The sequence below is a fragment of the Myotis davidii genome, unplaced genomic scaffold, assembly GCF_000327345.1.
Source record: "Myotis davidii unplaced genomic scaffold, ASM32734v1 scaffold14, whole genome shotgun sequence".
NCBI classification, from domain to species: domain Eukaryota; kingdom Metazoa; phylum Chordata; class Mammalia; order Chiroptera; family Vespertilionidae; genus Myotis; species Myotis davidii.
The window spans coordinates 288,680-300,968 of NW_006287372.1; the positions used below are offsets into that span (position 1 = coordinate 288,680).

Sequence of the window (12,289 nt, forward strand, 5' to 3'; positions counted from 1 at the left end):
GTGGAAAAATATTTGTAAAACCCTAATATGCAAATAGACTGAACAGCGGAAAAACCAAACAAGCAGTCGCTATGATGTGCACTGACCACCAGGGGGCACATGTGGAACATGGTGGGCATTGGCAGCAGGTGGGAAAGTGCGGAAAATGGCAGGCATTGGCCGCGGTGGGATGGTGGAGCAGGTAAGCGGGGGCGCCAGACCAAGGCGGGGCACCAGTCACTGTCATCGGGGCAAGCCTCTGGTGGTTACTGAAAATTCTTTGCTCCCATGCACTGTGGTCCTGCCGGGAGCTCACACCTGCTGCTGGCATCAGCCCCACTTGCACCCGCAGCTGGTGGCGGAGCCTCTGCTCACACCCGCTGCCGGCACCCAGCGCCAGTCCTGATCACTCGGTGCTGTCAGTGGGTGCAAGCGGTGGCTGCTAGCCCTGATCACCCGTGAGGGCTTCTCCACCTCCCCCTGCTCCTGAGGGGCGATCGGGGCAGCAGCCGCCACTCGCACCCGCTGATGGCACTGGCCGCAATTGCTCCGTGCCATCAGCAGATGGGAGTAGCGGCGGCGGGAGCGAGGCTTCCGGCAGACAGGGGACCATGGGCCACGGTGGGAGGGGCCAGGCGGGGGCATGGAGGATGGGCTGAGACCCTCCCCTGTGCCCACTGCAGCTTCGTGGCCCACAATTCTTTTTAAGGTGCACAAATTCGTGCACTGGGCCCCTAGTCTCCAAATAGATGTATTTAAAATAAGAAATTCTGGTTAATTTATCAACGGTTCATCAAAAGGCAGATAATGCTCCCTATCCTCACTAACATTTAACACAGTCAACTTTGCAGTAAAATCACCCTTCTAAAAGTCTAAAATTGTGTCCACCACAGCTTCGCATCCCACAGTTCCTTTCAAGGTACACGAATTTGTGTACTGGGCCCCTAGTACTATTATAATTCAAAATAGCATTAAAGGCAAAATTCATAAAGGAGATATAATAATGGAGAATTCCACACATCTGATAATATGCAACTCAGCAAACACATTAGAATTACAAGAAAAACCCTGACAAAACTACAGCTCCAGGAGATTTTAACACACCTGTCTCAGAAACTAATACATAAGCAAACCAAAAATTAGTATGCACACACATACAAACACAGGTACACATGTGTAGACATATGTACAAAGAGAGAGACTGCAAATGATAAAGCATGTAAGGGCAAAATGTAATTAACTGGTATTATTTGGGTAAAAAATATGGAAAATTTCTTTGTACTATTCTTGCTACTATTTTGTGTTTGCAACTATATCAAATTAAAGTTACCTGAAAAACACACCCAAACAAGTAGGTTGAAAACAGGTAAGTTCACCATTGAATGAGAAAAGATGAAAAAAGAACATCAGAAAAAATATGAACAAAGAAAAAAGGACACCCAGAGTTTGGTGAAAAAGAAAGCAAAGCAACAATACAGGGGACAATAAAACCAAAATATGGTTCTTTGAAAAGACTAAAATATAAATAAATAAAATAAACACAAACATCTAGGAAGACTGGCCAAGGAGAAAACAAAGAGAGATGCAAATGAAAAAAATATTAAGAATGAAATGGAATGACTAAAGACACAGTAGAGATTCTGGAATTCTCTTATTTAAGAGAATAAGTTGAACAACTTTATAATAATAAACAGGAAAATCTACATCAGGAATTTTAAGAAAAATATTATTTACCAACATTTATTTCAGAAGCAACAGATTATCCAAATAAACCAAGAACTATTTAACATTTTGAAATCATGTTAGATATTCTCCGCTTTTTCAAAAAGGCTATAATAGCCATTACCAAAGCTTCAACAACAAAGAATCCCACCTTCTACAACTATTTCAAAGAATAGAAGCGGGAAAGCTACTCAACTAATTTTATAAGTATAATCTGGCTACTAATGGCACAAAATACTACTAAGTAACATATTAGAAAATCAATGTAATAGTGCATTTTAAAAGAATTATATACCAAAGTCAAGTGGTTTATCCCAGAAAATGTGGGTGATTCAACAACAGAAAATCAATCATCATAATTTATCACGCTGATAAGGAAAAAAAATACATCAACATGATCATCTTATTAGATGTAGGGGAAAAACCCACAGAAAAATTTAATAAGTATTCATGACATAAATTTCTAGTAAGCTAGGAATAGAAATATTGTTAACCTGATAAAGGCAACTATGAACAACCTACAATAAAGATAATATTTAATGTTGAAACTTCAGACTCATTTGGATTAAAGTCAGAACTGTGATGAAGATGCCTGCTGTCACCCTTATTATTCAGTCCTGTTCTATAGAGATCAACCCATGCATTAAGACAAATAATGATGAAAAGCAGGAGTAAGAGGAAAGAAAATGTGAGGAAAAGAAATACCAAAACACAAAACTGTCATTTGCAGAAAATATAACTGCATGAAAACATCCCAGAAAGCCTATAAACCATGGGAACAATGAGAGGTTTCTTTGCAGGACAGAAGGACAACAAACAACAACCAGCATAACCAATTAAGGAAGCGTTAAGTTTTTTAAAAGTTATTTACAATGGCAGCAAAAATTATGAAGAACCTAAGAATATAATTAAGAAAAGACATATAGATATGAATGGTATGCATTACAGATGTTATTTAAAGACAGAAAAGAAGACCTAAAGAAAAATTGGAACAATAGACCACAAACATGGATGGGTTGAGAAGAGTCAAAATTCTAAAGAGGTAACCCGTTTTAATAGAAAATTCAGTATAATTCCTATCAAGCACAGTTTCATAGAACAGGACAAAGTGATCCTACAATTTTTACAAAAGAATAAAGAGCCAAGAATAGACACAGCTGAAAGCAAAACGTACGGTGAAGAAACGTGTCCTACTTCTTACACAGCTATGATAATAAGCCAGTTTGGTACTGATGCAAAGATGGACAGTCCCAAACTAGTCCATGTGTACTCTATGGTAGGTGACTGAGGTGTAATTACAAGGATGAACTCTCAGTACCTTATGCTATGACCATAGGTAATCCATTCAGATATGTGTATGTCTGTAAATCTTTACTTCTACTTATAATTAAATGGAATAAAGAGCCACACAAAACAAGCAAATAAAATAAAGCTTTTAAAGGAAAATGTAAGAAAATATCTTAAACAATTTATTTTGAAAAGTACAAATCTTAGAGAAATCCCTAATAAATTTGAACATATTAAAATTTTAAAAGTCTGGACCACTCATAAAAAACAAAGAGAAGACAAACCACAAATTGAGAGAGGAAATGTGCAATACATGTAGTAAAAAAATTCAGAACATCTAGAGCATCGATCTCAACCTGTGGGTTGCGACCCTTTGGGGGTCGAACGACCCTTTCACAGGGGTCACCATCGGAAAACACATATATAATTACATTACGATTCATAACAGTAGCAAAATTACAGTTATGAAGTAGCAACGAAAATAATTTTATGGTTGGGGGTCACCACAACATGAGGAACTGTATTAAAGGGTTGCGGCATTAGGAAGGTTGAGAACCACTGATCTAGAGTAAAAAAAAGTGCAACAACTCAACAGAAAAAATAGGCAAAGGATATGAACAAATAATTCACAGAAAAAAGTCAATAGCCAATAAACTCATGCAAAATAACTGAGCCTTAATTGTCAAAAGGGAGATTTAACTTTAAGCCTCAGTGAGACATAACTTCATATCTATCAGTTTGGTAACAATGAATAACACCCAGTGTTGGCAAGAAACCCTGAGACCCTCGGACGGGTAGAAGAAAATTAGCACAACCACTGAGCACAAAGCTGACAGCATCCAGGAAACCTGAGGATAAGCAAAGCCCAGGACCCAGCTTTTCTATTTCTCCATATCTTCCCTCGGGGAGCATTTTTCAATCTGAGGGCCTCAATCCTTCAGGGGTTATAAAATCAGTACTCTTTAAAACAAAATAGAATTAGAAAATACCAGTGTAAGGTTAGGTGAAACTGTGTTAAGGTATGTATGCATGTATGTATGTACGTACTGGGTTGCTGTATAAAATACAATTGACATTATGGCTTTTTAAAGGAACTGCCCTAATGAGACATTCCCATATACACACGAGGATAGTCACTGTTGAACAGTTTATAATAGCAAAAAACTTGGAAAAATGCTGAATATTGTTCATCACGAGAATGAATAAATGTGGTATATTCATATTATGGGATTTGCAGTTATCACAATGAACAAACTAGACTAAATGTGTCAACATGGATAAACGCTAAAAACATGATGCCAAGTGAAAAAAAAAAGAGCTGAGGAAAGATACGTATGACTCCCTACCATTTCTATAAAGTGAAAATCTCACAAAACAATGTACCATTTTTTATGTAGCTACACACCTGTAACACTAGGAAAGATACACATCAGGTTCAGGTTAGTTGTTACTAGGTGGGAGGGAGGAGGAGAGAGGGGCTTCAACCACATGTAAACATTTTGTTTTTCAAAGTCTCCAAGACCAACCTGGGGCAGTGACTTATCCCCATCAGCATGCATCTTTAATTTCATCAGTGCTACCTTGGCAGCTGTTGCATTATTTTTTGCACCCTTCCGTCGCTTATTCGCTGTCTCTCCTGTCTTGGAATCTAAGAAATAAAAATAAGCATATAAACACATAATGTTTACATTATATTTTCTAGACTTTTATTAACTACTAGGGGCCCAGTGCACAAATTTGTGCACTTTGAAAGGAACTGTGGGCTGCAAGGCTGCGGTGGGCATAGGGGCGGAGGATGGTCTCGGCCCATCCTCCGTGATTAATTTTTTATGGCTCTGAAACATCAAAAACTACACACAACAGAGCTCTACAGAGACAACATATTGTGTAGGTATATTTAAAATATTGACAATCTCCACATCAAAACCCTTAGTATGGTACTTCTTTCTAACTTAAGCTGATTTACTCTAATCACTAACACTTCCACAGAGAACTTTAAGATTTTTTTATAGAAGATTATATTAAAGGTAGCGTCCTTACAAAGAATGAAAATTCTGCTGAACTAAGATGTTGGCAGAGACTGGTCTAGTTTATAGATAAACTAGAGGCCCAATGCACGAATTTCGTGCACGAGTAGGCCTTCCTTCTCCAGGCTGCCGGCACCAGCTTCTCTCTGGCACCCTGGACCCAGGTTTCCCTCCAGCCACCCACAGGCACCTGGGACCTGGGCTTCCCTTGTAGACACAACTTCATCCGGAAGGTCGACTTCATCTGGAAGGTCGACCGGAAGGACATCCGGTCTAATTAGCATATTACGCTTTTATTATTATAGATTCTTTCCTGGTATCTCAGATTGTAACAGCATTCTTAGGACAGCAGGCTAGGCTTAATGTTTAGTCTTTAGAGACTACAAACCACTACTTTAGCTCCATGAAACTATTTCTAGCTGTGATGGTTAACCAGCTGATCTGAGAGGCCGAGCAGGAAAACATCTGGCTTTGTGAGAAATACTGTTGCAAGAGTATCGTCAGAATAGATTGCAAGTTTCAGCCCACCGGGGCTGTTAACAATGCCTTCCATGCTGAGAAGCAGACATAAGCAGCAGGAGCTTTGGAACTAATAGGCAGACAGCAACACAGAGAGCAATGAAACCAGTTTCCTTGGTACTTGCCAATAATGTCTCTAACGAGTTTCTGAGTGGCAGCCATGCGAGGCTTAGGGAGTTCCAGTTTTTCACATTCATGATCTGACTGGTGACGGTGTCTGTGAGCAACAGAAGAGTGACACCAGTTCAAGTATTTGTATACAAGTTAAACAGATGCATAGAGTGTGGGGGATCTGAGTGATCACCTCAGGCAAAAGTTCTTCTCACAGTGAGGACAGGTCACTGGTACAAGCTCTTTCTCAGCACAGCCCTTGAACGCACATGGGTAAGACGCATGTGTATCTGACTTTAGCCTCTCCTTGACTACAGTCACCTGAAAATGTAAAAAGGAGAAATTGGTGTATTTCACATGGAGAATAAGTCAACAAATCTATTTTGGAAGGCAGCATTCATTTTACTGCTGCTTAAACTTATAAGAGCAACTTCGATGCTCCCACAAAACAGATTATAGTAAATATTTGTGTGAGAAATGATTATTGTGTTGACTGTTCTACATTTTCATAATCTTCCTACTGTGGTATATTTATCTTCTAAGTCAAGTTACCGTGACTATTGAGTTATTCTTTACAATTTTAGTCTTCTACTTTGTAACGGTCCAACACAAAGATGCCCCCATACTAACATGCTCAGGTAGTCATCTCAACATCAGTCCTCAATGGCAAGTCTATCTATTTTCTACACCAATTTTAAGTAGTTAGTATAAATAAATGAACACTTAAAATTATGTTTATCCATGATACAGAGGGTTAAAGATAGTTTTCATAATGATATACTGTTCGTGATGGTGTGTTTAGTATTGTATTTCCAGCAATATTACATCAGAAAAAGATGAGATTTTATAAGATTAAAAAAAAAAAATCCAGACCAACCAGGCTATTCTGACTACAGGTGTCCCCCACTATCCGAAAGTAGCTGAGCATCCCTGCCTATGAAACTTTTCATAAACCGAAACGGTGCAATGACCATTAATTTACATGGAAAATTTTTTCCCTGTTCCCAGACCCCAAAATGGGTCTCCCAGATGCTCAGACACAGTTCAAAGCTAAGGAGCCCTAATGCCACGATGCTGAGCTTGATTCCGGGGGAAGGAGCTTGTCGGCCGCTCTCACAGCTCGGGGTGCGCTGCCTGTGTAGTGAATGGCTCACTGCAAAACAAGTGTTAAATGCTATTTTCACTTCTCCACTTCTTTTGTAAAAGTGAACATCCTTTTTGGGTTTCTTTAGGCTAGCACAAACAGGTACTAATGTGGGTCTTTCATACAAGTGAAGGGGCTTAAAGTGAACTTTCAAAAACGGGGGTGGGGGGGCGTATATTAAGTAACTACGTTTCTAGAGTTGAATGAATTTAGAGAAATAATTGCTTGAAATCCACAATCAAAGACACTCCTCCATATAAATGATAGTTGCATCTTGTTGGAATTGACTTAACTATTTTTCCAAACTTGTTCCCACAGTCTCAAGGTAAGTGATTTTTCTTCACTATTTAATTGAGATCCAATTGAGAGACATTCTGTGAGAGACATTAAAAGAAAATCAAGTGGTATAAGAAAAAGGAAAGCACGGGGCAGATTTACAAGTTGCATAAGAAACATCAGCATGTTTCTGTGACTCTAAATGAGATTTTCCTCCCAGTTAACCCTGTGCAACACCAGTAAGTTCATTAATTTTTAGTTCCCTCAAATAAATCACCTAAACTTCACAGGGCCAGACTTTGAAGCCATTTAACCTGAATTTTCTATAACTGACAGAACAGATGTAAAATCCTTCTGCTTGGCAAATAGTGGGCAGGAGTAAGTGTCCCCTGCAAAGTGTGAGGCAAACGCTTCCTTCCAAATGGAGAGAATCCAGTTTAACTTCCCGCCTCTCCTGACCCAGGGAGGCAGGGCCACTTGTCTGCCTGTCAAATGTGAGACAGTGGCCCAGCTTTCTCCTTTTCCTCTTGGAACTGAACCTGGGAGTCAGGGAGGAGGCCTGGCGGGTCCAGCACGGCTGGGCTGGGCAGGCAGTGTGCCCAGCGCTGGCGTTCTCTGCAGACCTACTGGGCTCTCCTCGCTGAGCCTTCCCATCCTCCTTATCCTTTATCAGTACCACAGGTGACATTTCCGTTTCTGTCTGCCAGCCGCTTTTTAAGCTCTCCATGTGGTCAGAATTAGAATGGGACTTTGTGCGACCACAGGTTTGTTCCGGGTGGTCTAAGGCTGACTGAGTCAGAACAATATATTGTCACCAAATCCTAACACCAGGCACCATGCAAACAAACAAGTGGAGGAAACTGGCAGGGGTGCGTGAGGGCAGCAATTCCGTTTCAGATCTGCAAACAGGGAGCCTAGAGCTGCAAGCAGCCACCCAAACAGAACTGGAGTGTAAAGAACTAAGAATTATGAGACTAAAAAACTAAAAATACCAAGTAGACCAATTTTTTAAAAAACAAACTGAGAAAAATAGTATAAATAAAGCAAAAACAATAATTTGCATAATTAGCTTAGTATGCCAAATTTTAATCTGCTGTACACTGGCTGGTTTGAAACCTCTTCAAAGTTGGAAGAAAGCCCAGCTGGCATGGCTCGGTGGTTGAGTGTTGACCTATGAACCAGGAGATCACAGTTTAATTCCCCGGTCAGGGCACATGCCAGGGTTGAGGGCTCGATCCCCAGTAGGGGACATGCAGGAGGCAGCCAATCAATGATTCTCTCTCATCATTGATGTTTCTATCTCTCTCCCTTTCCCTTCCCCTCTGAAATCAATAAAAATACATTTTTAAAAATTGGAAGAAAAGTACATAAATACAAATGTGAGTTATTAGAGAGGAGAACTATTAACATACCTCAGGACAGCTGTGCGACTCTCTGCTTCTGTGCTCAAGGCTTAAATAATTAAAAAAATAGTGTTTATTTAAATGCAATCAAATAATGTAAGGATAACATAATCTGAGATATTTCAGTTGTTAGCATCCTTAAGATTAATTACATTTATGCTACATTAAGAACTCTACAAACAAAGATAAGCTGAAATACCTTATCATATAAAAATAAAGCATCTATTGCCTCAAACACAATTGTTCAACTTCCATATGAGAAAAAAAAATTCGCCACTCTAAATTACCTCCTTTACTCCGAGTGCGTTCAGGTGTGTGAAAAGACCAAAACATTGAGGTGGGGGAGAAGGGGGGTCTGCCGCTGCTAGGGCCGGGTCCGAGGCTCAGGCAGCCCCGGCAGCTGGCAGTGGTAGCAGCAGCTGCATCACCTTCCGGTGATTGGCCCAGTTGCCTCCTGCAGAGGAAGGCCAGAGGCAGCAGCAGCGAGGGAGTGATGGGGGCAGTACCTTCCTGATTGGCCAGTCGCCTCCCACAGAGGGAGGCCAGACTGTGGCTTAGGCCCGCTCTCCGCGGGGAACGGGCCTAAGCCCTCAGTAGGACATCCCCAAGGGCTCCTGGACTGTGAGAGGAGACAGGCTGGGCTGAGGGACACCCCCCCCCCATGCACGAATTTTCATGCACCGGGCCTCTAGTCAATAATAAAAAGTCAAAAATGTGCTCTAGCTGATTTTAAAATATGCATTACTTTCATTTTATTAATTAAAATAGAGTATAATCATTAACTGGATTTTTCCCATATTCTTTATATTGTGGACATGTTCTCTCCTTGCGATTAAAAGCCACAAATACAACTTTTACATACAAAATCACGCACAGCCCAGCCAGTGTGGCTCAGTGGTTGAGTGTCAATGTATAAACCAGGAGGTCCCAGTTTGATTCTGGTCCTGGCACATGCCAGGGTTTAAGCTCAATCCCTTGGGGGTAGGGGTGGGGGGTGCAGGAGGCAGCCAGTCAATGATTCTCTCTCATCATTGATATTTCTCTCTCCCTCTCCCTTCCTCTCTGAAATCAATAAAAATATATTTAAAAAAAGAAAAATCACACAGATGATGCCATCTATGAAATTTAAAGATTAGCTAAATATATGCACAAGTAATCAGAGCCTATGACTAATCTATTTTTTTCAAGTGTTCATTTTACTATAATGAACATTAAATATCAATGGCTAACGAGCTATTTTACATCATTTTGCTGTTCAGAAGTAAACCTCATATTACAAACACCAAAGTTACTTTCAAATCCTGTACAAATAACTTACCAAAATATTCCTGAACAACCATCACATACAAATGGAAGAAAATCTAAAATGAAGGAAAATGTTATATGTGCTGGTCAGTATTTGATTTTGATTCAGTTTTTTTAAGCATAAAGAATCTGCAAGTACTGAGCCACCTCCCTCGGAGAACTTTCCCTTTTTGACCAATATCCTAATGTAGCAAGTAAACAAAAGCCATCACCACCTCAAGTCCTCTGGGAGAAAGTTACTAGGTTATCAGGAGACAAATGTTACTTAGAGTAGCATGTTAAATAAAAAAAAATGTTCTGTTTTTGTTTCCCAGTTAGTAGGTGTTGTTTTCGAGGACTGCATTTTGCAAATTTCCTGCATTTTAAGTGAAAAACGTGGTTTTAATTCTGATTCCACTATTCACTAATTTAGCAATGCTAAGCAAGTTACTTAACAGTAGAGCTTTGGAGATTTATATATAAATATATTTTATAGCGTATATACACAAAACCAGAGCTATTATTAAGTATGTATATAGGTCTGTATGTATATGTGTGTGTATATATATATATCTATACTATATGCTATATCTACTTCACAGGGTAATTATAAAAACCAAATGATATACATAAAAGGTATGAATAGCTAGAAAGCAACTATAATCCCTAAGATAATTACAACAATTAATTTGTCTTGAATATGCTCTGAGAAAAATACTGTGATGACTAGGTGGAGATATTTTTAAAGAAAGTCCAGAAATTCAATAGATTGGTGGATTGATACTGCAAAATGTAATCCTGAATTGTGTTTTTCCTTGCTGTTGAGGAACAACTAAGTTAGTATTAACTAACTAACTAACTAACTAACTAGATAGATAACTACATTAGGAACAGGATTTTTGCAAAGCACACGGAAGTACCCATTCCCAGATGTGACAACTATTAACCACCGACACAATCAGTTACTCTCTAGAATGTTTTCAATGTACCTCATATTAAATCACAGGTAACTAAGGCTGGCTATATCTAATCACATCACTTTTACAAAGTGAAAACAGAAGATACTGCCCTTTAGAGAAAGCTACGATTTCCCCCCAAAGACCTCATCCTTCAGGCTATCTAAACTTGAAGCAGAAAGGATCTTATACCCGAAGAGACCCTGGGTAATTCTGCAGTGGGCCGAGAGGACCCGGTTGGTTCCTCCTTCCCCTGAGAACAGTCCCTGTGGTTCTGGCTGCACGATTCTATGAGCGTTTCAAACCAAGAAAGTGCGCATACATTTGCCAATGCGACAGAAACAGAAACTTCTGATGTCTTTCTCAACCTGGAAGAACTGTACCTGTTTGCTATGTTGAGACTTTTAGTGACCACGTAAACATTAGATACAAACCAAGAGGGCTCCGGGGAAGAGTGAAATCAGGGTTATTTCCTGGTACCGGACACCATCTTTCTATCCATGGGGAAGCTAACAACAGTTTTAGGATCCGCACACTCCAAATGTAACTGCTGTCCACTGGTCCAGGAGCCAGACCTCGGCCTCGTTTCAGACGTTTGCACTTTAGAAGACACCGGAAGTGGGCAAGGAAGCCATCTCACACATGGCAGGTGAGGTGGACTTACAGGGTGAGCCGGGCACAGCAGCGATACAGACTCACCGGCAAAGCCCGGCCAGGCTTCCCACGCAAGACGTGCGAGGGGGCTGCGAGGGGCTGGCGGCCAGCAGAGGGACACAGCGCGTCAGCAGCAAGGACCCGGAGGGAGCTGTCCTCCGCCCAAGGTCCACCGCAGGTGCACCAACCAATGCTGCCACTCCCACTAATCGGGCCAACCCTCGGAGCCCTCTCCACGGTGACTCGGGTACCTGCACCAGTGCCTGGAGCCGCCATGAGCGATGCAACCTACTTGCCACCCCCCAGTGGGAGGGTGGGAGCCCCAGGCGATGGCGCACGAGTGAAACCCCGGCCCAGGACGGCGCCTGCTGTGCTGTCCGCTTCAGGAACGCCTGCCGGGGACGGGAAACCCTAACGCCGGCCGCACTGCCCGCGCTGCTGCCGGACCGGCTGTGCGGTCAGGGTCTCCCGGCTCAGGGGGCAGAGCTCACACTGTTGTTAATGCTCTAAATGCCGCTAACGAGTCTGGACGCTGTCCTAGCTCCCGAGCTGCCTGGTAGGTGTTGGTTGCCTGGCGACAATCGAGTCCCAGCGAGACTGAGCTGGGAGAGCACCCCCGGAGGAGCAGCCTGGGGGCCAGACCCCCCCAGGAGCTGGTAAAGCCAAGCGCCTCCGCCTAGAGCTCCTCTCGGGAGGGGCCCGGAACCCAGGTTAGCACTGATCTCCCGCTGCCTTCGCGACAGTAGCAGCTTAAACTGAAGTTAGGGGAGAGAAGCGGCGGCCCCGAGGGCGCAGTGCCAGGGCCAGAGCGGAGTTGCAGTGCTCCCGGGGCGCGACTTCCCGGCGAGCGCCCCTGAACACCCAGGTGCACGCCAGGTGTTTCCAGCAACTCCCGGGCTCCATGCCACGGAGGCTACGCGTTTCCCT

General features: G+C 42.0%; 1 protein-coding gene across 2 annotated transcripts in view; it reads right to left on the reverse strand.

Moving 5' to 3' along the window:
- The window catches only part of ZFAND1 (zinc finger, AN1-type domain 1), a 15,763-nt gene extending 5,348 nt beyond the window's left edge, over positions 1-10,415 (reverse strand). The window contains exons 1-6 of one of the 2 annotated variants that reach the window (XM_006759129.2): positions 9,787-10,415; positions 8,478-8,517; positions 7,083-7,163; positions 5,839-5,966; positions 5,660-5,751; positions 4,515-4,636 (exon numbers count right to left, since the gene is read on the reverse strand). In XM_006759129.2, the coding sequence (XP_006759192.1) occupies positions 4,515-4,636; positions 5,660-5,696 (159 nt within the window). In that variant the 5' untranslated portion in view covers positions 5,697-5,751; positions 5,839-5,966; positions 7,083-7,163; positions 8,478-8,517; positions 9,787-10,415. The remainder of the gene's footprint in view (positions 1-4,514; positions 4,637-5,659; positions 5,752-5,838; positions 5,967-7,082; positions 7,164-8,477; positions 8,518-9,786) is intronic. The other variant, XM_006759128.2, reaches the window with a different exon arrangement.
- Between the last annotated feature and the right edge of the window lie 1,874 nt (positions 10,416-12,289).